This window comes from Sycon ciliatum, chromosome 1 (assembly GCF_964019385.1).
Source record: "Sycon ciliatum chromosome 1, ocSycCili1.1, whole genome shotgun sequence".
NCBI classification, from domain to species: Eukaryota; Metazoa; Porifera; class Calcarea; order Leucosolenida; family Sycettidae; genus Sycon; species Sycon ciliatum.
The window spans coordinates 54,753,069-54,779,555 of record NC_088643.1 but is presented as its reverse complement, the minus strand read 5'-3'; the positions used below and the strand labels follow the sequence as shown (position 1 = coordinate 54,779,555).

At 46.0% G+C, this 26,487-nt stretch overlaps 2 protein-coding genes across 2 annotated transcripts; one reads left to right on the top strand and one right to left on the bottom strand.

The window, feature by feature from the left end:
- The first annotated feature begins 948 nt into the window (after positions 1-948).
- On the top strand, positions 949-20,035 carry LOC135831103 (band 4.1-like protein 2). The gene is made up of 15 exons (XM_065343368.1): positions 949-1,490; positions 2,646-2,750; positions 5,292-5,334; positions 5,767-5,842; positions 6,226-6,270; positions 6,614-6,666; positions 7,253-7,326; positions 7,644-7,690; positions 8,127-8,217; positions 8,672-8,943; positions 10,158-10,223; positions 13,574-13,651; positions 15,922-16,073; positions 18,408-18,542; positions 19,121-20,035. Exons 1-14 carry the CDS (start codon positions 1,425-1,427, stop codon positions 18,515-18,517), a joined length of 1,278 nt encoding a protein of 425 aa, XP_065199440.1. The 5' UTR covers positions 949-1,424; the 3' UTR covers positions 18,518-18,542; positions 19,121-20,035.
- An 816-nt stretch (positions 20,036-20,851) lies between these two features.
- LOC135831108 (uncharacterized) lies at positions 20,852-24,875 on the bottom strand. Its single transcript, XM_065343372.1, has 2 exons — positions 23,846-24,875; positions 20,852-21,634 (listed from the first exon to the last, which is right to left on the bottom strand). The coding sequence occupies exons 1-2, from the start codon at positions 24,611-24,613 to the stop codon at positions 21,458-21,460; spliced, it is 945 nt and encodes a 314-aa protein (XP_065199444.1). The 5' UTR covers positions 24,614-24,875; the 3' UTR covers positions 20,852-21,457.
- Positions 24,876-26,487: the final 1,612 nt, after the last annotated feature.

Genomic DNA, 26,487 nt, shown 5'->3' with positions numbered 1-26,487 from the left:
ATAATGGCATTGCAATAGCTAGAAAATTAAAACCAATCACCCCCTGAGTTCAGCGCAAAGAATAAGAGGGAAAAGGCGTACATGTACATTATTACGTGTATAATAATACTTACAGTTACAGTCGACAAGAACTAAACACTTCCTGGTACAGTACACGACATGTCGACAGTATGTAGCAGTTCACTAGATGTCGGTGCCACAAGGCCCACAACGGCACCAGGCTGTCGTGTGTGACGGCATAGAGCCTAACAACTCACCAAGAAGTCGCAATAAACTAAAGTCGTAGTAAAGACAAGTATTCAAAAGTAGCAGCTACAATCTGAATCACACACATACACATACGTGACATAGACGATGTACTGTAGTTCGCACATACTGTAATCATTTATGGTAATCAGGTAATGCACAAGGCCGGTGTCCGGTGTTGATGCGCACGCACGCACACACTCAGCGTGTGACATCCGTGCCAGATCACTGATCAGTCTGCACACGTGTAGATCTACAAAGCTAGCCTCAGCAGGTCAGGTATGTACTGTAGCATTGTAGGTAGACCGACCACAAGAATCTATACTGAGCTGAGGTATACAATCATGGTAGACCTACTACAGTACAAAGTACAATGCCAATGGCTATGTTAGTACTGTATGTAGATCTACAATGTGCATGTACATGTAGTACAAATAGATCAGGCTACTGTACAATCATGTACTGTCCGCAGAATGAGTACTGTAATACCGGTAGTATGTAGATCTGAGCATCTGCAACACCAGTGCAGTGCCTTGCATGTATTTTGTTGGGCATCGCTGTCATCATGGTCATGCAGCATGTAGATACGCTGCGTAGGCGCACAACACGTGCATTCACTGATGACACAGTAGTGCTGCCCGAATGGGCAGGTACTAGGTTCAATCAAAGATCGAAAGACTTCAGCACACAGTATTTTTGGTCTTTTTCTTGGCAGAGTGGCGAGGTGTCATTTACGATCTCGACCCATCACTCTACATTCTACTCCACTACTTCTGCACTACCGCCCGAGTACCGGTGTTCTGGTGTTCAATAATTATTTGTACTTTTGTAGCACGTTTACAGGCCTCCTCCTCCTGGAGCTGCTTGGCCTGTTTTCTGGTGGCCATTGAGATCAACAACTCTCTATCCCTCTGCATGTTTCATAGAAATCACTGTACCACTACCGGTAGTTTTGCTATCCGCTAGTGAATCCAGGCTCGCCGTCTTGAGATTTTTCGTTCATCGTTCACTCCGTTTGGTAGCGTTGGTGGTGCGTACGCACGCCGCACACCGGTACTCGGTGAGAGAAGGAGAAGACCGCCAGCGATCTGGGCGATGCACTGACCGCGCTGATCTAGCGAGGACGAGAACGAGTACTAGTATTTTGCTTCCTGCGACGTTCATTGGGAGTCAGCGTCATGCCAGATATCCTTCTATGTCGTCTGGAGCTCTTAGATGAGACTGATATAACTCTAGATTTGAGTGTAAGTAAATTGTATTTTGCACTTCTTCTTTTTTTTCGGTTGTTCCCCACGCTAATGTCGTCACTACCTGATGCCATTAACTTTTGCTGGAGACAGAGAAACGTGTTTGCCTTGGCCACACGATTTGCAAACAAAACCAGCTTGCTATATCTGGGTGATGTGTTTGCCAATATGATATCTGCCCACCCAGAAGTGGAAATTATTGCTGAATGTTTTTCGGATCAGGGCCTAATGTTTAGGGCATCCGCATTGTACAGATGTGAGAATGAGAAAACAAGAAAGTTGGCCATCATGTTTTGGAGTGATATCATTCGAATCATGTCAAGTGATGGAGCTATTTATTCATATCAGCTCTTGGTTGACAGTTGTGAAGAGATAGCATGCGTAGATACATCACTATGTGTTCGGGTGCACATTGTGTGGCACACTATGCCAGTGGGCTGAGGGGACTGACTATCTCGGCATCGTCCTCTTCTATAAAAACAGCTGGAAGTTTCATCGTCCTCTTCTATAAAAACAGCTGGAAGTTAGACCAGAATTTCCAATGTAATAGTTGGAGCAATCTGGAGCAGCTGCATGCTTTTTCAGATGGTGGGAACATGCTGCAGGGTTGTCAGAGACATGTCAATGCTATCACGTTTGCAATCAAATCTACTCCGTAGCATGGGGGAAGTGCGATTTCGGAGAAGCAACGAAATAGAATTTTATCCTAAGAAGCTCTGAATGGAGCTCGGAGTCATTGCTAGGTAGCCGTAGCAGGGAATGGGGATGTCAATATTAGGAGTTTGTGTCCACATTAGTACTCGGAATTTGGTGAAGTGACACAGTAATGCTGCCCTTACTCAGAAGGTGAGGCTTTGCACCGCCATTAGGATTCAAGCGGCGCCGTTTTATTCAGTGTTGCCTAGCAGATACAAGATATGCGTACTCATTTTGCACAGCGCACAATATTTGAATGTCATCATTCTGTGTGTGTGTGTGTGTGTGTGTGTTTGGGGGGGGGGGAGGGAGGGGTGCGCATGTATGTGTGTGTGTGTGTGTGTGTGTGTGTGTGTGTGCATGTGCGTGTGTGTATAATGTGTATGTGCACGCTTTACACACGGCCTGTCGGCTCTCATCATATCATTTGTCTGTGGTGGTCACTGTGTGCTGTAGAAAAAGGCATTTGGGCACCAACTGCTGGAAGAAGCATTTCGCTACGTCAGCGTGAGAGAAAAGGACTATTTTGGGCTCCGATTTGAAAATGAGAAAGGTTTGAAGGTATGAGAAAATGAATACATTATTCACATTACCATATTGGAAAGACAATTTGTGGGTTTGGGAGTAACTGCCAAAATTCAAATCGGGCTGCTATTCTGTATTCACTTTACTCCAAGTTCATTTTTTTACTCAATGTTTCAGTCTCAGACCTTCGTTAGGTTCCTAAAGGCCTAAGACCAAAACATTGAATAAAAGGTACGGCATGAATAGCAGCACCATTGAGTTGTGGCAGTCTTCACAACTCTATTTGCTTATATTACAGAGCTACAAGAAACGACTGGTGTCCACCAACGTGTAAGAGTATTGCACGGAAACTACATGTACAGGTAGACTCCCTTTAATTCGAACCTCAAATTTAGGGTTCACGGCTTGCCACTAAAAGCACCCGTCACGTGCGCCTCCATTTTGGATTATGGACGCGCTACAGGCCGCGACAGCGCCTATCGAAGTAAAAAAATATCGACTCGAAGTCTAGCCGGAGAGCGTACTTTTTGAATTTTTCCTTGGCTTCAGTGGCTTCACTTCACTCGGGATTTGCATTTTTCTGACTGACCTGGACTTGATGATGGCGGCGGTGGCGGTCTTGGCGAAAGAGCCAGTTCCATCTGAGACACTCTGTCGTCTTTTCTTATCTGCTGAGGTTCTGGCAAAGCGCAGCTGCATCGAACCTGACTAGATGTAGCTGCACGCATCCTTTGTTTGCCCTGCAAATCTCGATCTGTTGCTCTTCTTGCTGTTTGGCCGCTGATGCCATGGAAGAAAATATTCTTCCTGTAAAGAGGCCGAAACTGAGCAAGGGCACGTCAAGATATCTAGGGTATACAAAGAAAAAGAAATGTCATGGTCGTTTCAGCAGCTCACGACAGCCAACACGCTCCATCGTCGGGATTGGAAGTATCCAGCACGGCTGTTCCGAGCGCTGCTGCTCTTGTTATTCTTCTTCTTCAGAAATTCTCCACACCTTGTCGGCCAAAGTACGCGCGCGCGTGCACGGAAAATAGATGCGCTGAGCCGTTTCTTGTTCGATTTTGACAAATAATGGCTTGTTGTTTTGCTCTCGACCTTGGCTATCCTTCTACCGTTCAGTATTTTACGGAAACGCAACGGCTCCCCCTGTTTTTTTAGCCGAACTTTGGCCAAAGTTACTGGAAAACCCGGAACTCGTTTTAAAAAATACGAACGGTGGAAGTCTTGGAACGTCTTTCGTGCGTGTGGATTCAAAAATTCAGGCAGTTTGAGCCAACCGTAATGAATCCCGTAGAGTTGAAAGTGAGTGATATTGATGGGAAAATGCGATTTGAGCACTGACCGATTGTGTGGGACAGTATAATGCACGCGCCTGTCACGTGCATGATGTAGCTGGCGACGCTAGCATGCCAATCCGTGAACCCTAAAATTGCCAGGCCCTAACTTCGAATTATCCGGAACTTCGAATTATCCAAATGCAGCCCCATGCACTGATATGTATGTCAAAATGCTTGAAATCGCATGCTGAATATTGTTTGCACATTTTTATTTGCATCAACGAAACATAGGTGGTCGTACCGGTACGCGATCATGTACAACGGATTATCAAAACACTGGATCGACACAAAATCATTCTGACATCTTCATCTTCTAGTGAAGAAGTTGTCAGTCACTGCAGCTTTCCTGAAACCATTCCAACGGAAAAGAACTGCGCTGCCTAATCCGCGTCATGAAGGCCGTTGGACAGCAGCACGTCGTTCTGAAGAACGGAAGTGGAGCAAAGGCATAGACAATATTTACGACAATAGTGTTGTTGTGCGCCAACACCTCCGCGCACGAGCTGGCGCGGTAAGAAAGGCCATCGAGATCCGCGAAGAGAGTCAGCCACCTGGAAGAAGTCGTCTTCAATCAAACCTTTGCAATTTGCCTCGCACGGGCTTGAATCAAATTTCGAGAGAAGGTGGGTTTCTTGAACGCTATAGTCGATCCTGCAGCGGACCATCGATCGATTTTTGAGCTACTCTTGGCTAGAGAAGGAGAAAAGAATGAACTTCGAATTACAAGGATAGCAACTCGATCTCACTTCGAAATAAGCGTTCAAAGGACATAGCCAATCAACAGCTCTTCTGTACGAAGACTGGGTTCAAATTATCCAACCGGCACACTTTTCATACTTCGAATTATGCATTCGATTTTGACTTGAAGTGACTTGCAGAAGATCGGTACGACGAAAAAGTTCGAATTACACGGAATGTTCGAATTATACCGTATTCGAATTAGAGGGAGTCTACCTGTAGTTCGAAGCCCCATTTCATCGTCTTTAAATATTTCTTCCAACACAGTTCTATTCAGCAACGCATTCATGATATTTCGATCCAGTTTGTGCTATTGCTTGCGCTTTTGAAACTTCTGTCCCATGTCGCTGCCTATTCAAATGCTGCAAGAAGCGTTGACGCTTATCTTTGATATTAACTTTGCTCTTTCCATGGACTTGTAGGAATGCACGTGTACGTTTGCAACGCTGCAACGCTTTGATGCCATTCCCATGTTTTGTGATATAATTCTTTGATATAGGAATGGCTGGATGCGCTGAAACCGATCAAGAAACAACTGCGAGGTAAGGTTCCTTTGTCCACCGTGTGAGCATGTTTTCACTGATTTAGATTATCACTTTGCAATGCATACTACACATATCGTTATCTCAACAATGATGCTGCTGCTGCTTATTCTGCTGACTGCTTGGAAGAATGGACTACAGTGGAACTCACTTCGCACACACGCTGATAAGACATACTTTTGCTTAGGACGGACATTGTTTGCAGCGCTGCTGGATTAATCCACACTGAAGTATGTCGGGATAAGAAGCACCGCGGACACTAAGAACACTTTCTTGCTCCCTATGGGGGGGGGGGGGGGGGGAGTATGATCAGAGTTCCACTGTACTTTGTATTTTCAGTTTTCATAGCCCAACTACCAAATAAACCATTTTCGAGATGTCACTGATGAAGTCCAGTGATTCCGACCTTGTTCTGTCCGTTGTGTCTGTCAGATGCTGCCCATTCCTTCAAGTTCCTGGTTAAGTTCTATCCTTCCAAGCCGAGTGACCTCCAGGATGAAGCAACACGGTTAGTCTTGGGCTAGCTATTGTCCAACTGTGTGTGCGCGCGACGTGACTGCGGGTATAAAAGTCCCACGCCAAGTCAGCCTCATTGACATTCCCTGTTCAGTGGAGTCTAGATTTTGTGGAAGGCAATTAGAGAAATGGAAGCTGGAGGTTTAAAGGCACCTTTTGAATTGATTGTCATTGATTGTTATGCCATGATGTTGAGCACAGTAAACCTTGCAAAAAATGACTCTCGTTCGGCTGCCTGTGCTTGAAACCCGTTAGAAACCGAAACCGTTACGATTTCGTAACCGTTGAGTTCTAGCAGTCGGATACATGCAAACCCTAACACTATTTCTCTCCCTGTCTCCCATGCAATACCGGATGTTCTGTTCCTTCTTTTAGATACCTCTTCTGCCTTCAACTTCGGAAAGACCTCATCAATGGAAGGTAATTTCATCGAGCAAAACATCATTACTCATGCATGACGTGACACAAAGGTAACAGCAGGTGTGCCACATTGGGATCTGTGATATTTACATATCCTGTCGCCACTCCCACCACTGACTTAGCTAAGTGAAGAGTTCGATAAACCCCTTTGCCAACGTGGACGGGTGAGTATCACTCCCAACATCATCATTCTGACCACCACCTTGGTCTCTAGATTGCCTCTCGTGCAACCTTTTGTAGCACTTAATAGGCTTCGATCAGTAGCCAGTCGACTTACATGCATGTGTGCATGTTTCCAGTGAATTGTTTGTGTACATTTGCATTTACTTTCATATCTGTCCAGACTGCCGTGCTCTGTTGACACTGCCACTCTTCTAGCTTCTCTGGCAGTTCAGTGTAAGTCCATTTACATCTCCCTACTGTGCTTCTTCTTGTTTTGAGTGAGAGAAATATTCCACGCCCAATAATAATGCAAACTAGGCAAAAATTAAGAATGTAGTATAGACTTCGTCCTGCATTATCATTAAACAGAATGTTGAGATTTCTATGGTAACACGATATTTCCAATCTTTCAAAAGGTAATGTGGGTTTATAAGGTGCACCGATTCCTCTATTGATCCAAGTTATCAATGCCTTTGATCTTCATTGGATTAGGCCTGGAATGAGGGATGCATGGATATCACGAACTTGGTGTGGACGCTTATGACTTATGTGTGTGTCTTTGTGTATGTATGTATGTGTGTGTGTGTGTGTTTGTGTGTATGTGTGTGTATGTGTGTGTATGTGAGTGAGACAGAAAGACAGCCAGACATACAGACCGACAGGCGGACAGACAGATAGAGTCTGATAGACACAAAGAGAGAAACAGACACGGAGACAGGGAGACTGATACTACAGTAGGCTGTGTAAGAGCGGGCAAAACAGAGGAATGGCATGGCGTCAATTTATCTAATTTTGTATTTTTATTGCTGGTTTTTCACAGCTGAGTTTGGCGAATATGACCCGTTAGAGCATGATGATGGGTACTTGGAATCCTTCTCGATGCTGGACAATGAGGTGAGCACTGTACGAGTATGCTTTCTCAGTTTTAGAATATTATTGGAACATTTTTAGTTTGTAGTTGGTTGAAAGGGGCATGTTCGGCAATTTCGTATTCTACTCTAAGATGAATGACAAACTGGGCTCAGAATGCATGTGGAGTGGTGAAGTGTCTGCACTTCTGGTAAGAAAAGGTATCATGCTACCCTTGGAGGGACATTGCAATTCTGCAAACAATTCTGAAAATGAAAATGACTGAGGCACACCCTTCACCAAGTATAGATAGACATTATGCTCTCCTAAATTTTGAGGACTTCTTTTTTCTCTGTGTTCAGCCACCCGAGTTTGTTGAGCGTGTTGCAAAGCTACATGCGACTCATGGGTAAGGGCAGCCTCTTATGCTATTTTGGTTAGTGTGGTGCTCTGCATGTCCTTCAATTATGCGCTGGCTGTGACTATACTATTACTTTAACCTATGCATGTATGATTCCTGCAATCTAATGTTCGTGCGCTTGTACCCAGAGTGAGATTACTGCATCTGCAGCATGCATCCGTATTACGGAACGCAATTTATTGGGACGTCCGGATAATGAGAAGTATTTCCCTTAAAAATCAATGTTTGAGTGATCAAGATTCCACAGGTTTGGCTGTGCATTCACCTTCGAAACACAAGATTGCTGGTTTGCCTGTTTAACAGTTTCAGGAAGAGTAATTCTTAGAAATGCTGACCCGCTTACCTCAACGTTTCGATGGAAGAGTGGAGAATCACTTTTTAGGAATGAAATGTCAATGTTTCCTTGTCTTTTGTCAATTCACAGGAAAATGGTGCCAACTGAAGCAGATTATATGTTCATTGAGGAGTGCAGCAAGCTGAGCTTCTATGGAATTCATTTCTACAACACAATGCTTGTACGTGTTAGCTATTCACAATGTCTTAGTGCCCTAGAAGTCCAAGAAATGATATTTATTACTGGATGGTGTGGCGTGTCTAAATGTGCATGTGTATGTGGGGGTGTGGGTGTGCGCGCGCATGCACGCACACACACACACACATGCACACTCACACACACACACACACACACACACACACACACACACACACATGGATGTGGGTGCGAGAGAGAAAGAGAGTTTGGAGAGGGCTATTGTTGTTCTTTTTCCTTTAGTCCACCATGATCCAACAAATAGTATATGTTGCTGCTCTTGTTCTAAACGCCCAATAGTTCTCACCGTGAGCATTGTAACAGGGCTGGGTCTCTACCCAGCTCCAGTGATCTCCATGCTGGGTCGACACTCTTTGTAACACAACACGACTTCCGAATTACGTAAAAAACAGAAGCTGATTTCGTTTTGTTTCCTACAGGACAAGAAAGAGTCGAAAGGAAAGCTTGGTGTGTCCCACGAGGGCATTTCGGTGTTTGAAGGTGATTTGCCGCACCTTCACTTGAAGATCATACATCAGTGGTTCAAGGTGACAGAAGTCTTCTTCCATCGCAAGAAGCTAGGCCTCACCGTGGCAGTGGACGAGAAGACGTGTACGGGTAGCAGCAGCGAGACATTCCACTTTCGATTTGAGCGAGAGAGCCTCTGCAAGATTGTGTGGAAGAGCATAGTTGAACATCACACGTTCTTCAGGTTAGTCCTGTGCTGTTGTGGGTATTCTTCGGCTTGCTATGTCTTCAAGGTACATGCCGCATCATTGCAAATCTTTGTTCATAATTATAGTGTGACAAATCTGCTGCTGCAGCGATTGGGGTTGTGAGGCTTTTATCACTGAGATGGATTTTCCCCCATCACTTTAGAAGCTTAAAATCCGATGCTTTGAACCCTGAGGGTAGTGGCATTCCAACGAATGCAGAAAGTCACAGGCTCTCCTGCATACTATGAATATCCTGTTTTTCTGATACATGCAGTTTATCAGGGTACATGACTGTACAATGCTGGCCAGTGAAGTTCAACCACTGGCTCACTGTCTGCACCCCTCCTCTCCCTCCCCTCCTCCCCCTCCCCTCCTCCCCCTCCCCTCCTCCCCCTCCCCTCCTCCCCCTCCCCTCCTCCCCCTCCCCTCCCCCCCCCCCCCAGTTAAGCAGACCTTGATGTCCGGTCCTACAGCAATGTATCCCAGCTCAGCTCACATAATCATCATGTATCATGTGACTTGGGGGGGGGGGGGGGGCACAGTGCTTGTGGATCGAGTGGCCTGGACTGCACTGGCCAGCACTGTACATGTGCACTCATGACTATAGTAAGCAATCACAGCCTGCCTAAGCTAGCTAGATAGCACTGGATCATATCAGAGTAACAAGGCATGATTATCAGGTACGCAGCTTGACGGTGTTGGTGAGGGCTGGCAGTGATATTACTTTCAACAAACATGACAGCACAGAGGTATGCTATTGTTCAAATGACAAGGTTAAGGTGAATACCTGCCAGCAATGACAGGTGTTTGTTTGCACTAGGCTGGTCAGTTCTCAAATAGGCTTACACTAAGTTACAGTGAACTGCTCAACCATAAAGCTGCTTTTAATAGGCCAAGCCAACTAAATTCATTGAGGATTATCCCATTAAATTTGGCAGGTTTGGCTTCTATTTTTTTGTACTGGGGACCAAGCAGATCTCCGGGAAAGTAAATTGCTACGATGTTCCTTGAGTGTGGGACATATGGGGGACAACCTCCAATTAATGTGTTTGGTGTGGCCTAGGGTGCTACAGTTTCTTGCAGCACTTTTGAAGTAGCAATTGCATGCAAGAAGAGGTAAAGATTCTTCAGGCCATGAGGTAGTTGTAATGGCTTTTGGCAATGTGGCCAGTATCACAAATGTTTGGCTTGTTCTTCTCACTGCCTGCAGGAGACATAAACCTGACGAACTTCCAAAGGATTCGTTGTTCAATCGAACCATGAGCCATCGATATAGGTAGGTACTGCCAAGTGAAGTAAGGTTATGGTGGTAGAGAAAAGCAAAGCTTTCACATCCGCGTGACAATCGGCTATACAATTGTGCTCAGAAACAAAACCAGCTATTCACGTGTTGCTTGTGCCAGGCCACCTCCATCATGCCTTATTTTACCAAGGTGGCTGATGCAGCTCCTAGCGGCGAGGGAGTTATTGAAACAACCCTTTTGTAAAGGAATTTCCCCCGCTCCCCGCCACACAACCACTCTCCGACTCATCCACGCGGGCAAGAGGACGACACAGTTTCTTGAATAAGATCTCTTGTAATAAATAACTAACTGGTGGGCGGGAGAACGGGGGAGAAAAGACAAAGAAATAATAAACAACCAACAGTTATAGAACAGAGAAAAGGGCGAACACATCGAAACGACCAATCAGGGACTAATACGTACAGAACACATGACCAAGGCCAAGACAACCAGACCACGGACGAATCACACATGACTCTCATTCCCAGACTAAACTAGCACTGCGCATGTATAGCATTCACTTGACAGTCACGCTCACACAGACGGAAGCACATCCTCACACTCTGACAACGCGTACTCTTGCATGCACCACATACCATAAACGTCACACATCACACCATACTCGCGCGTACACTTAGACCATTATGACATCAGACACTGGACTCCACAAGACAAGAACCAAATACAACGACATGCGTAAATCATAGTCGTACTACAAATTCGTAACATAGCCTTCCCCTCCGGCGAGAGTCGACCTCGACTCTCAGAACAAACGACAAAGATCAGAGAAAAGAAACAAGGGGAAACACAACCAAACGATAGGACAACGGAATGCTGTTGCCAGAGATGTGTGATCCGATTTGGAATAGGAAGCCTTCACGGAAGCAGAATCTTGGGAAATCGGCGTCTTGGCCAGTCGGTTGTTGTTGTTGGTGCGCCAAGCAGGGCAAAAAAAAGAAACACAGGTACAGCAGCATCTGATCAGTACAAGGTGAGGACAGCAGGAACAAAACAAACAACTGGTCACCAATACGCAAATAATATTATAGAGAAAAAACCACAGGGATTGAACCTGAAAAAACCACAGGGATTGAACCTGAAAAAACCACAGGGATTGAACCTGAAAAAACCGAGAAAAAACTGTCAGGGACCGACTGGGGCGCGCAAGGGCCAACCAGCAACACGCGGAAACCATAACACCCGCAAGGCTAACCGATACAACAAAACACAGGATCCCTGCAGACCACCAGGCAGACCGTGGCTCACCATGATCAGACGCCCACCCAAACGAACTAGAGAGACCCACATGCCGAAACACAATTATTACAAAACCATACGCTCACAAAAAAATTCAACCTGGATCCGAAACGAGAATCCTACAAACCATCACAGGAATGCGTGTGTGGCAACTTCAAAACCGAACCAGCAGGTCGACACAAAACAAGATAAACAAAAGACGCTCACTGAAAGACCAAACCGAACTAAGCTGACAAACCAAACAGGTACACGACTACACTGAAAGGCTAATCAAGAAACTGCACAAACCCCAGCAAATATACGTACACTGACTGCCAAAAACCAAAACAGAAAGACACAAGAGAGACACAAGAACCGGATCGCCGTCACAAAGACTGATGGTATCGGAACGATAGCGCGAAAAGATAAAGCGCAACTTGCCAAGAGGCACTACCCCGAGTACGTCGACATGATGCTCATGCTCTATCGAGTGAGACGACGGGACCACAACGAACATACAACAACCAAACCCTCTACTGGGAGCGACTCACCGGGTAAGGGGGCGTTTGACGAACGCCTCAGGACTGCCAGTAGTAACCATCGGGTGAACGCCTCAGGACTGCCAGTAGTAACCATCTCGGTGAAGGGAGTTGGACGAAGAAAATAAAATAAACTGTCGAAACTGAACAACTATAGGTATAGTTGTTTCGCAGTCGAAGCCACAGCTAAATGAAAACGAACTCAGGGTCGTGGGTTACGATCACTAGTTGGGCGCCAATGTAAAGGAATTTCCCCCGCTCCCCGCCACACAACCACTCTCCGACTCATCCACGCGGGCAAGAGGACGACACAGTTTCTTGAATAAGATCTCTTGTAATAAATAACTAACTGGTGGGCGGGAGAACGGGGGAGAAAAGACAAAGAAATAATAAACAACCAACAGTTATAGAACAGAGAAAAGGGCGAACACATCGAAACGACCAATCAGGGACTAATACGTACAGAACACATGACCAAGGCCAAGACAACCAGACCACGGACGAATCACACATGACTCTCATTCCCAGACCAAACTAGCACTGCGCATGTATAGCATTCACTTGACAGTCACGCTCACACAGACGGAAGCACATCCTCACACTCTGACTACGCGTACTCTTGCATGCACCACATACCATAAACGTCACACATCACACCATACTCGCGCGTACACTTAGACCATTATGACATCAGACACTGGACTCCACAAGACAAGAACCAAATACAACGACATGCGTAAATCATAGTCGTACTACAAATTCGTAACACTTTTACTAGCTGCAGAAACAAGTCTATAGAGCTCTGCTTTCCTTTGCTGTAAATTTATGTGATAGGGAAGAAGGAATGACAGATTCTTTCTACATACCAGGGTATTATAAGCATGGTTTGGTAGACTGCTCAGGAAAGAAAACCGCTCTTCCCTAATATATTCACCGTTTACAATTGCAGGACAAAAGGGAACCTTTCCCAGGCAGTCCAGCAAGCCACACAGTGCAGTGTGCTGAGCTAGTACTCCCCATTGCTGTCTGTGTAGAACAAGCATGTAGAAGATGATAGTCCAGAGCAAATTGAATACCAGTACATGTATCCTATTACCTTCCCCCTTCCCCTCCCCCTATCTTCTGTTAAGGGGATTATAATTATGGATGCCTCCCCAACCCCAACCCCCCCCCCCCCTCCAAGTCGAGCTACCAACGAGGAGCCAATTTCGAAACCTACAATCTAGTACAACTGAACCTGAATTATCCCTAATCTTTGGCCAGGTAACTTGACAGTGCGTCCGGATAATCTGTTTTGTTAGAATAATCCTCCGTGCTTTTGAATCTTTTCTGGTTACTTCTCGTCTGCTTTAGTTACTGATATTGGCACAAATGAATGAGAAAGAAAAGAAAGAAACCCGGATGTGAACCTACAATCTCTGGAAAATGCTAGTCCGGCTAGTCAAGGTTTCTTTTAGCTGGAGCTTGTGTTACGCTGGGCCCAATGATCCCATCTGTGATTGGCAATGGCTAGGCTTGCACCCACCATTCCTAGCTGATTTTTTGTTTGTTTCTCGTCTCCATGACAGTGGAAGAACACAAAAGCAGGTGATTGACGATGCATTCCTCCCTGATGGCACGAAGAAACCCGAGGCAGAATTCGCCAGGTGAGTAATACATTATTAACCCCTTTAGCGCGAGCGTCGTACTAGTACGACGCACATGAGTTGCATGCCCCACGGCCGTCGTACTAGTACGACGCGCGCTGTACACTGTACAGTGAACCTGCATCTCATAGTCGTGGGGTCCGTGTTGAGTCCATAGTGACTTGTTCAAACTATCGTAACTCACTCAATACTTGGTCGATTCTCACAATCGAAACATGTATCTGCAAGAGAAAACTCTCAGCTGGCGATAGAAACAATCGCCGAAGCGATGTGACTACCGGTTGTTGAGATATGCGACTCGACACGGCAAATTTCAACTCGATTTTTTTGCGCAGTCTGCAGAACGCGTATTTTCCATCATGGATCATTTGTGCGCTACCTGCTGCCATGGAAACAAGATTCAAATGATGGTAGTGGATCCCGTGAGTCCTCACAAAAAATTTGAGCTCGATACGAGCAAGGAGACCGAAATGGCAGCTGAATATTTGAGCTTGGTTAGTCTTGGCCGTGCTCAGGTCTGTCGAGCGCGTGGATGAAGTTTGCCAGACTGTAGCACGGGGTTTTGGTTTCGCTCTGAGCTAGGTTTGACACCAGTTTGTCACACGTCTCAAGACCTTTCCAGGAAGCTCAAGATCGTGGAATTCGTCCAAGGGAAGGTAAAGTTATCGATCCTTGAGCAGCTAGTACTTTCATGGGAAAATGCGACTTTTACAGGTGTTGTCGTGGGGCGCGCTCAGGTAGCGTCGTGCTAAAGAGGTTAAGTGGTCGACTTTCACTTACAATACTTACCTCGTTGCCATTTGCTTAGTCCTTGTTCCACCATTGCGGTCGGCTATGGTCAAGGGTGAGCACATGTTTGTGTGGGTGAGCTACTCCAAGCGGCATAATCTGCTTGGATGACTGCTTTTTTTTACTTAAAGGGGAAGTTCACCCTAAATTGAAAACTTCACAACCTGTAGCAAGATATGCACTGATTCCAATGGTGAGAGGTCCCAGGTTGATCGGAGCAGCCGTTCCTGAGTTATACCAGCTTGAAGTTTGCACTAAATTTGGTGACATCGTGATAACGTCATTAACTTGCCCAGACTAGGCCGGATTTATGACGTAAGAGAGATAGACTTTGTATGGGAGTAGATGCGGAAATTTCAGTATTTTGCCTCCCCCATTGTCCCAAAGAAGTCGAATCTTTTTCAAACTTCAGGATGGGACATTATAGCACCCTACCGGTATCCCGACTGGAAAAATTCTAGTATGAAATTCATTGTTTCAGAGAAACAAGAAAAAAATTGGTTTTTCCCCATCTACTCCCATCAAAGTCTATCTCTCTGATGTCATAACTCTGGCCTAGTCTGGGCAAGTTAATGATGTCATCATAATGTCACCACATTTAGTGCAAACTTCAAGCTGGTATAACTCGGTAGCGGCTGCTTCGATCAACCTGGGACTTTCCCCATTTAACCCTTTATGGACGACACATACTTTTATCGATCCCATTTGATCGATAAATTCTACCCTTTTTCAATAATTTCCAACTATCGTAACTTGGTCAATTCTCAGTCGTTTGGAGAGAACGAAATATGTTGGAAAGAAGAAAAAACTCTCAGCTGTCATCTCAAAGAATCGCCGGAGTGATAAGATTAACAGTGAGTGAGTTACAACACACGTAACGTTGGTCATGGTCAATTGGCGCTCACGGCTGCGATGCGTGACTGAACGGCCGGGATTTTCCCTGAACTCGTCAGCTGTTGGCGAGGATTCACTCATTCAAATTCCCGCGAGTGCCTACAAAAAAATTGAGCTTCATACGAGCAAGGAAAGTGAAATGGCGGATGAAGATCGATCTAGAGCGCGAGCCTCGCACTGAAACGCATTCGCTGGCTTGCAGACCTGCTCCAGCACATCTTCTGGACTCGAGTTTGGGCTCCTGGTGTTCCTCTCGTCAGGGGCTTTTCAGGATGCCCAAGATGATGAAAGTTGGCCTAGGGCAACCAAAGTTACATCCAAATCAAGGTAAAGAAGTTGAGGGCACAATTCTCCACATACATTGAGTTCAGTCGATAAAGGGTTAATACCACAGAAGCATCAGATGCTGCACAGCGGGGGCAGTGGCATATTCGATGGAAGTGGGGGCGGGGCAGAAGTAACTCCGCCGACCAAGGGTCTCTGATTCATCGTTACTGATGTGCGCGCATGCAAGCATTTTCATGGCCATGGCATTAGTGATTGCATAGGTGGTTTCCTGTTTTTGTAACCATCGTTTTGATTTGCAGAACTTCAAGTTTGACACGCCAGCACTTTAGAGTGGCTGCACCAAGATACACCAGCGCTTCTTCGCTCCATGCCCGCGCAAAACTGGCTAAGGATGTTTCTCCTGTGCCATCACCAAGCAAGCTTAGATCTCCAGCATCAATGTGTTCCCTGGGTGAGTATTTTTGAAGTCAGTTCAGCATCCTTTTGCTCCAAGGTTTCAATGCAAATGTCTCGAACAGGTCTGCGTGGAACGCTGGCTAGAACTCTGGTGCACATGCTTTAGCGAGAGGTAATGTACAGACTTCTAGCATTCACGCAAACTGAGATCTGTACACACTCTGCGGAGTACAGGTATCGAAAATGTCGAAAACACTTGATGTACCAGTTCAGGACCCCGAACGTCTTTCAGAGTCCTTAACCTCCCTGATACTGTATTTCCCCGAATATGATGTATGTATATATGTATATATGTACCCAATGCTGTAGACAGCAAGCTGTTTCGGCCATAAAGGCCTCATCAGTACAGCTACGAGCTAAATAGGCCGAGCTACCAGCCATGGTGCAAAGGAGGCACCACAGACATTAAGATAGCTCGTCGCTCTAGCGCCAGAGTGCTCAAACTACAAAAAGTAGCGGGCATTGCGCGATGCAGCAGCTCTAGAGCAGCCTACTGAGAGTGCTCAACAAGGCGAAAGCCGAGGAGCGTGATACCCAATGCTGTAGACAGCAAGCTGTTTCGGCCGTAAAGGCCTCATCAGTACAGCTACGAGCTAAATAGGCCGAGCTACCAGCCATGGTGCAAAGGAGGCACCACAGACATTAAGATAGCTCGTCGCTCTAGCGCCAGAGTGCTCAAACTACAAAAAGTAGCGGGCATTGCGCGATGCAGCAGCACTAGAGCAGCCTACTGAGAGTGCTCAACAAGGCGAAAGCCGAGGAGCGTGATACCCAATGCTGTAGACAGCTAGCTGTTTCGGCCATAAAGGCATATGTATGTATGTATATATTCTTTATTTTACTTCGCAAAGTCTAACAGGATCGTTGCCTGATAACATGATAGCGAAGGGAACACCCCCAATTTCAGGTCTGCGCCATACTGTTTCAATATAATAATTCACATACCGTATTCACGCACGTATAAGCCCATGGTCTTATATTTGGAATACCGTAACGTTTTGTATAAAAGTCGCGGCTTCTATGACTTTCTTGGTGAAATTTTGCAGGCTTCTATATGAGACAGGCTTCTATACAAGACACGACGTATTTCTATATTATATCAACACTAAAACCAGGCTTATGTGTGATTTGATGGGCCCAAAATTGCGGCTTCTATTCGAGGGCGGCTTCTATTCAAGTGCGGCTTTTATACAAGACTTTACGGTATTGCTGTTTTCGCCACTTCGAATATAGAAAAAGATTGCTTTTAAGCCCATGCGCTTATATGTGAGGGGTGCGCTTATATCCGGATCTTTTTAGAGCATTTTTTGATGCTGTCCCTGCGGATAGCACCTTTAAATACTTCGTAATTCCAGAATGAGTTTGTCATTATCGGTACAGTGATACCGGAAACGTGAATTATGTTCAGTTACGAGCCCATGCGCTTGTATGTGAGGGTGTGCTTATATCCGGATATAGGCCCGTGCGCTTATATGGCGTGAACACTGCAAGTACGTTGTCACACTCGATTGTAAGTCATATCCCCATCTTTGCCCACAACGTCATAAAATGGTGTGACATATAGCTGGAGAAATACAGCATACACGTATTTCCTAGTGAATACATCAGCAGAAAATGAAAGACAAGTCTCATTTGCTGAACTCGGTCGTCCGTACGTGGAGCTCACGCTTCCTGCCGAACTTGACACTTGACTGATTTCACGACTGCCATCATTCGGAGCACACGCTGAGCCCATCAGACCTTCCACTCTGCAAACATGCAAGAAAGCATCACTCCCTGCTCTCTACACAGCGTCTAGGGGATTTTCCCCCTTAGCAGTTGAGTTTGTGTAGGCTAACAGAATTTGTGCTCCAGGAGCACTTCATTTTTAACGTGTTCAAACAGCCGAAAAGTCACTTGGAGCACAAACATAACGTTGTGCTTAGTTTCCAGTACGAAAAAACCCTCGAGGCCCCAGGTTCAACGTGCTCATCGTGTGCTCCAAATGGCAGTTGTGAGGCAGTCAAGTATCAAATTCAGCAGGAAGCGTGAACCAATTTCACCAAATAGTACTGCCGTCGCTACTCCTAAGTAAGTTCCAGTGCACCAAGAAAATCCCCCAAACAGAAATATTTTTCCTTAAATTTCAAAACAATAATACTGTGCTCCCGTTTTATTGAAAAGCACCATGATGTTTTTCGGAGCGTGTTGGTTTTAGTGTGTGGTTCTGGGTGGTTCTGTGGGCATTCGCGTACGCGCCGCGCGCGCGTTTGTGTGTGTGTGTGTGTGTGTGTGTGCTTGTGTGAACTTCCGTAACCTCTATTGCAACTGTATGTGATTTTGCTCTCAGGTGCTGGAAATGGGCGTGCTTTGTCAAATGGCTCTGGATCTCCTGCCTACACACCGTCACCATCATCAGACTTTGAAGGCCGGGCATCGCTAAGTGCTGTTGTGCTATGACACCTGCAGCTACCTATATTGAAATGTAAGTTATCTCTGCAGTTACAAAATAGTGGTACGCGGGCAAGGTGGTATGGAAAAGCATGCTCCCGCCAACAGTTACCGAGACTCCCTTGATTTAGGCCAACGCCTGTGGAGAATCCATAAATACAAATACAATAATAAAGTGTTCATCACTCGTATGCATGTTGTGGTTCAAGCTCCGACTTGGTGATGTCTTTCTTGTTTAATTTGGTTAGTTGACAAAGCACGGCACATGAAAGCAACGCTATTGCATGTATCGGACTATTCTGATGCAGCCACAGTATTTAAATAACTGTTGGAACTCACGTGTGCCTGGGCACACTGCTCCATGGTGCACCAGTGATGAAAACGCTCAAGGATCATTGACTTCAATCAGCTGGAGGCAGACGCTTGATCAATCACCTTGATGTACGCTGCTATTGTGTTGTTGCATTACGTTTTTCGCGAAGCTTCACTGAGGTCAAACTCAAAATGTACGTGTTTCTCACCGAAGGTCATAGTTGAAGTCAGTTCCTTCTTCATCTGCTATTTGAAGCCTTTTGTTTCCTCGATCTTGCGTGTTCTGACCTTTTCCTGCAGAATGATCGGACAATGGATATTGTACTGCGCATTGCATATGGTTCACTCAACTAAACAATTCGACCACCATGCGTTTCTGCAGCACCACCACCATAGAAATTGCAATATGAGTCGTGTTGGTGAACCATCATACGGTGTGCTCAGACGTACCACGAGACTCCCTTGACTAACAATATCTGAGATTTCTGACACTGCACAGTGGTTAAATGGCCAAGCAAAATACTAGTTATCGCTTACTTCCGTTCGTAGGTGTATAGTGTATGGGATACATACTTTGTACACATCGCTGCTCGAGGATCTTTTCTTGCTGCAGCCGAACACCGAGTGTCTTTCTCTGGGCACTACAGCAGGTGCCGGGCATCTGCGCACCAGCATTCCTCCGGTGTGCCGTAACTATTTTAATATTTATACAGTAGGTTGCAGTGGAGGATCTGCTGGCTTATCATGGCTGCAAGTGTATTGGCTGCTCGTTGATGCTGATAATGTGTATTGCTATGTATTTCTTGAGCTACTCTGGTTTATGAAGCTGTGTCTTCGGGCAGTCGCTGATCACGGAGTGTATCCCGCTGTAAGAGTGCATGTTTGTGGAGATGGTAGACTATTTTCTTCTTGAGACTTTAGAACACTGCTGAATAGAAACATTTAGCTGCTTTCTCATGAAGGAAAATGCTTTTCTATACGCATGTAGTGGGCTACGCATGTTTGATGCAATCATCAAGAAATCTTGCCTGTTCCTGGCCGGAGTGATGGTGAAGCCTTGACAATAAGTATATAGTTGCTCCTGGCTTATGGATATTAACTCATAGCGAATATGGTTTATACTGCTTTTTCTAGCAAGCTGGTTGCTTGCTCTTTCGTAGAAACAGAAACATTGTTCTCTTTCAACTCCTGATTGTTAACTTTTTTTCTGGGATAGTTCATGGTTGCTTGGCATGTGTGTGGGGCAGCTATATTCACCGTAATTTCAAGCTGCTTGTTATACGGCACCGTGAAATTCTGCACTTGTCTGCGACAAGTGTCCCGTGACGTCACATTTCACCACTACCAGTCCAGCAAAGCTAAGCTGCCGGCTTCTCTAATCACATTTTACTCTCTTTTTTCATGGCTCCGCACTTGAGACTCAGTCAGACCAGGTTTTCCGCATCCGCATGAACGCCACCACCCGCAATGATCAATGTGCAGCTGCGGCTCCTAAAGCAGTGGGAGGTGAGTATATCAGAGTCACCACCAAGTCGTCAAACGGACCGAAAATCCCTTTCGCAGCATTTCATGTTGCCGTCACGCCAGGCCACGAGTTCCCAATTAATTTTACTTGAAGTATGTGGCAGCATACTTATCGTTCCACTTCCAGGAAGGCGAATAGTGGTATGGGCTAGAACCATGACTGAGAAATAGAGGGTACTGTACCAGGTTCCAGTACAGGACCTGCAGAAGCAGTTTTCGATTGGTCCAACCGTACCATAGAGTTTCATGCTTTGTGTGCGATAGTGGAGGGTTCACATGGCCCCCTCAGCATTTTAACATGCGTTGCAGTCACATTGATGAGTTCTCAAAATATGGAGACTCGGTGAACGAGACTAAAACACTTCACTCTCTCGATCTTCCGTACTGATATCATCTCCTTTTCCTCGTGAAGTACGAGCGTTTGTCATGCAGATCGCGCACTTCTTACTTGGCGATCTCGTGTATTTGCGTGGGGACCAGAAAGCAAGCTGAACATCACTATGCATGAACAAGATTCCATGTACATACATGGACAGATAGCTATTTCACTGATTTAGATAACAGCTATAATAGTCACCATGATAGGCTAGTTATTACCGTCAAACCGGAGAAAGTAAAAAAAATTATGGGAAAATCTCGTGGGGTAGAAAGCATACATGATTATGTACTGCAGATAGAGATACACGTATTGGAAAGATAGTTTGAGATATAGAAAGCACTGATTTTACTTTTCTGTGTGCTACTAACGTTATTTTCCAGACTTGAAAACGAGGCTGGGAGCCAGAATTTTCAGGTACAGTGCACCTTTCAAGAGCTGGGAGGCTGCGTCAGCGAAAATATTTCGGTGCACATACATGATGGCCGCCATGGGTTGGGATAGAAGGAAACACTGAACAAGCAGAACGTGAGAGAAGCAGCTGCAGTGTAGCTGTAATTGGCTACATGTATAGCTATAATGGTTGTATTGCTGTATTCGGTGCAGGACAGGGATATAAGTGTGCAGGACAGGGATATGAGTCTGAGGGACAGGGGTATTATAGGAGCACGGTGTCGCTAACGTGCGAAAGGTAACTCGCCTTTTCCAATGTGTGCAATTATTGGCCGTCGGATTGTTCATAGATTTGGACAAGCCAGGCCACTCAGCGTTGTTCCCGAAATCAGTGCTTGGCTTGATCGGAGGTCGTCATCGCTTGGTGGTGAAACGCCTTCTGGGAAAAGTTGTGGCGGTGTAGTGATGACAGCGTTGGGGTCGAAACTAGAACCGCATTGTCTTGTGACTGTGCACTCCGTCTATAATACCAATCACACCAGCAAAAACCAAATATAATACCAATCACACCAGCAAAACCCAAATATATTACCAATCACACCAGCAAAACCCAAATAGCAGCAGCACTCCGTCTATAATACCAATCACACCAGCAAAACCCAAATAGCAGAAGCAGCACCAGAAACAGCAGCAGGAGCACCAGAAACAGCAGCAGCAGCACCAGAAACAGCAGAAGCAGCACCAGAAACAGCAGAAGCAGCACTGGTTTGATGCATGCCATCGAGTACATTATACTAGTACAGGTTTTCCCCCGAAAGTCTGCTTTCATTGGCACTGGTGTTATCCACACACACACACACTTGTGGCCACATGTTTGAGGCTGCCCTCGTGAAAAAGGCTCCCAAAATCATGTTCCTCTTTTGCTGATGCTTCGCGACGGGTACAACCCACTGCATGATTGTACATATCAATTTTACGAGTCTAAAGGTTGCTTTACTGTAAACCCTGGTCATTTGCCTTTGCGGTAGGACCTTTTCAGCTGGCTGAGGTTCCCTCCTCCATCATGCCCTCTGAAGCTAGCCTTTCTGATGGTCAGTTCAGGAGGCATGTGATTACTAGTGAATGGAAAGACTCAAAGTTTTTTTTTTTAAATTTAAGAACCTGTATTGCTCTAGTAATCTAGGCACTGAATTGAGTGTTCTTATTCTGAGGAGAAATGGGTAAGCAGCAGCATTCAGCCTTGTACAAATTTTCATCGACCGTCACACCAAGTGACTGCGCCATGCGTTGTGTCGAGTCCTGTCGAGTCGCCATGTCGAGGTCGGCTGGAAAGCGCGGTTATGGTGTGGTGGTTGATGACAATTTTGTCAGTCTGAGGAGGCTGGAGTACGGTCATGTACTTGTATATCATTAGTGAAATACCAGTCATGATTATGTGCACTCCATGTTTAGACTTTAAGCCGCGATGTCATTGTTGTGGGCTCCCCAAAGATGTGGGTGCCGCACAGTAACAGATTGCGTGAACGGATGAAAAAGCTCTTCGAAGCACTGCAGGGATGGCAGTCATAGCGTGTAGTCCAGTTCTCTGAGTCGAATGGCTTTGCTCTTACGAAGCTATGATGCGTCGTTCCACAATCGAACCATGTGACCTCCGAGATCAGTCTGTCTTACACTGACCATACATTGGGTGCTTCTCTGTGGCTCACTTCTACATGCATACATCACCAACTGGAATTCTGGGATGTGACAACGTGTTTGATGAGCGGTGCATTGTAGTCTTGTCGAAATCCAGATCATTCGAAACAGCAAGCGGAAGATAACAGGTTACAAAAATAGCACCCAATAGCACCCAATGTAGTAATTTTCAGTTTATCCCGAAGCTAACGGTCATATTATACTCGATATTTGAATCATTAGCCATGTTCTATGTTCCAGAGGTGATATATGCAAACACCTTTTGACAAAAGTTACATTTGTCACAAATTCTTATTGGGACATACATGTACTCGCATAAAATGAGCCATATCATACTGAAAAAATACATTAGCCGGTCTAATATTTCGTTTTCCATGAGTCCATACCCATATCAATGAGATTTTGTAAAAAAAAAAACTGGTTTTCACCCCAATGTCCCCCGAAGGTCGATTTTCCCAGGCAACTGGCCACGTGTATCCGGTCATGCCTGCCCTTATAATTGCTAATGATAACCTTAATCTTCTGCTGGTAAATTGCATGTGCTATTGGTAGACAGCGACATCAAGGCTTCGTACCCACTACCCAGCCGTCTCTCTCTCTCTCTCTCTCTCTCTCTCTCTCTCTCTCTCTCTCTCCCTCTCTCTTCTCTCTCTCTCTCTCTCTCTCCGCACTTTGCTGGTCAGCATCACCGTATGTACATGTACATGATTGTAATAATCTATAGGTTCATATGCATCACTCTGGTATACTACACGTAGGCTATGTACAGTTGTGCTCGGTGAAATCCGATCCAGAGTGCATATTTGGCGCTCTCAACTTGTACGGCCCTTGACACCCTGGAAGTGGCACAAATGCGGCTGGACGTACCCATTTTCAAATACAATGATGTTATCTGAAGTGGTACAGGGCGCCAGCTTTGCACTTTGGGTCGGATTTCACCGAGCGCAACTGTACATGCACACATGATTATGTTCTGTATATGTGTGTGTGTGTGCGTGCGTGCGTGCGTGCGTGTGTGTGTGTGAAGAATAACTCACCCGAAGCGGACCCATTGTTTGACTGAACGGAATGAAGATATTGGATCCTGGCAGCCTCACTTCGATCGAGTCAGGTTCGGACAGGAACGCTTTTCTGTCAGCGCGCAACATTGGGTTGGTGTAGGTAACGCGGAATCGACCGTACACTGGGATCTCCACAGTTTGGAAGATGATTCGGTTAACAGCGAGTTGCTGGGCGTTTACATCTTCCACATCCAGTTGCAATGTCATTTCTCTGGTAGGCCCTGTCAGAAAGTTGTAGGTGCAGAAGAAAGATCTGCCATTGTTGGTACAGGCGGAGCATTCCGAAACACCACTTGACTGCAATTCGTTCAGTGTCTGCGAGAAGGTGTCCGCAATGCTTCCTGTTTGGGGCTGATTGTCGATTAGGCCCGCCACCACCACATTGTTGAATACTGTTACCGCCAACGTGGACGTGAACACTGGAACTGATTCGCAGCTTTGGACTGGACCACAGGCATCCGCTGTGCCCCCGCCTGTTTGTCCACCGCCACCTTCATTTTGAACACAGTTAACGCAGTTGGCTCCTTGATTGGCATTGCTAGTACTGTCGGCTGAGGAATCACTGTCTTCGTCTGATGCAGATTCCGCGGAGTCTAGAGACTCTCCTGCATCGTCGCTACTGGACCTAACGCTGATTCGCACAGGGTCGTTGTTCTTGCTATTTCCCAAGTATCTGCCATCAGTACCCAGTAAGGCGGACAGGAAAAGGCCAGCCAAAGCTAGCAGCAGGCAAGAACGATACATATTCTCGCCGACCCCTCTGGAAAGGAAATCTGCTCAGGGTGGACTGAAAACGAAAACTAGCTAATGTGCAACAGCCTTTTCCCAGTGCTTTCAGGTTCTGAGGTGAAAGCGAAAATCTTCTGAGGTCTTCTGTGGTCTTCATCGTCAACGGACAGGAATGTCGCTTGATTTCTTTTTGCGACAGCACCGAAGCTATCGCCGACCAGCATGGCAGCTATTCGGCATGTTGCTAAATCACGCCACCCTCATCGTGCTCACTCTCCAGTCTTGTCTTATCGCCTTGCAACCATACTTGAAGCACCGCTCTATCTCGGGTGGCACCTTGCTTCACACGATTCGTCCCCGCCTGAAACTTTAGACGTACCTGGGGCGTGCGCCCGCGCGCGTGCTGGTGCGAGTGCATGTTTGTGCACACGTCCGCCTACGCGTGCGCCAGCTAAAATAATGGAGGTCGATCACTCAGTCTGGCAAGCCATCGAATATTGCTGTCGCAGTAGATTCGAGCTCTCGTCTAGCATTGCTCTGCAATTTCTACTGCGCAGGATATTATGAACTATTTTTACTTCCGACCTCATGTATTGACCAAGTCCTATCTTCATCAGTGCATGCCGGTGGTTCAGATAACTATGTCTTCTCTCCAAGCAACCTCTTTTTTGCTTGAAAGTAAGTTCTCGCCGAGTCGGTAGCTTCTGCAGGCACTCTGCTGTGTTTGTCACGGATGTGCTGATCTGCTTCGCATTGACAGGGAGATATGCCAGACAGAATCAAACGCACGAACTCGCAAACCTCCCCTAAACCGCGCGCGTTTGTCTTATCACGTTGCTGAGCCGTCAAACCAGGCTAGGTACTGGTAGGCACCGCCAATGACGGAAGAACTCTCATGCACCCCGTACATACACTTCAGCCGCATCGCACGTACTCTACTGCCCATCGCCATCGGATCAGACACCAAGCAAGTCACTAACTTTCCCGGGAGGCTGGAGGCTTAGGAAACTCAGGGAGACACTGCCTAGTTTCTACATTATTTTTAGTCGTAAAGCAGCTAGCTACACGCATGTACCATCATGTACATCTGACACGACCGAACCGGCGTTTCTGGCACTGTACTATCAGTTCTCTAGAGAATGAATTATTAATAATGGTCCTGGTTCAAAAGAGGGTACGTTGTGCTAAGGTCCTACAACTCGTACAATTGTAGCAGTTATTTTACTGCACACGTTTCTTCGTAACCACACAGTTTTAGTCCAGCGTGGCTACACCTCGAGCCATAGTGCGAGTACTGCCAGGCACTTTCAGGCCTGCTGTTGAGGCTCCAACAGGCATAATAACTACATCTACATAAACGTTTCTTGTCCTCACGGTTCAGGGCCAGACAGCAAGTGCTACTGGTAGACTAGTTACTCGGAACAGTAGTCGTGCGAATTCGTCCTCAAGCGGATGCTGTCAGTGTCATGTTCTTGTCGTGTACTTGCAAAATAAGTAGTTTTCCCCAACCAAACGGAGGCCAGACTCTATTATTGGCTATAAGTTAACTAATACTTGTCTAGTGCCGTCGTGCACTGTTATTCCTTCCCATGTCCATGCAGTAGAACGCGCATGCGCGTATATTGCCAGCTTATAAAGGCTGATCCCTCCTCCATATTATGCTATGGTGCCACCGATGCGGTCAGGAGATTGCGATATTGGAACAGCCATGAACTAAATTACGCTGTGGAATTACGCTGTGGAACGTAATGCATGAAACACTTTGCATTTGGTGGACGGACGGCATTAGAGACTGCTGGTTTTTGCCTTCACAAGTCGCCTAGCGCCTTGACTGGCTTGAGAAAACAAAGCACACTGCAGGCTGCTTGTAAAGAGAACTATGATCCTAT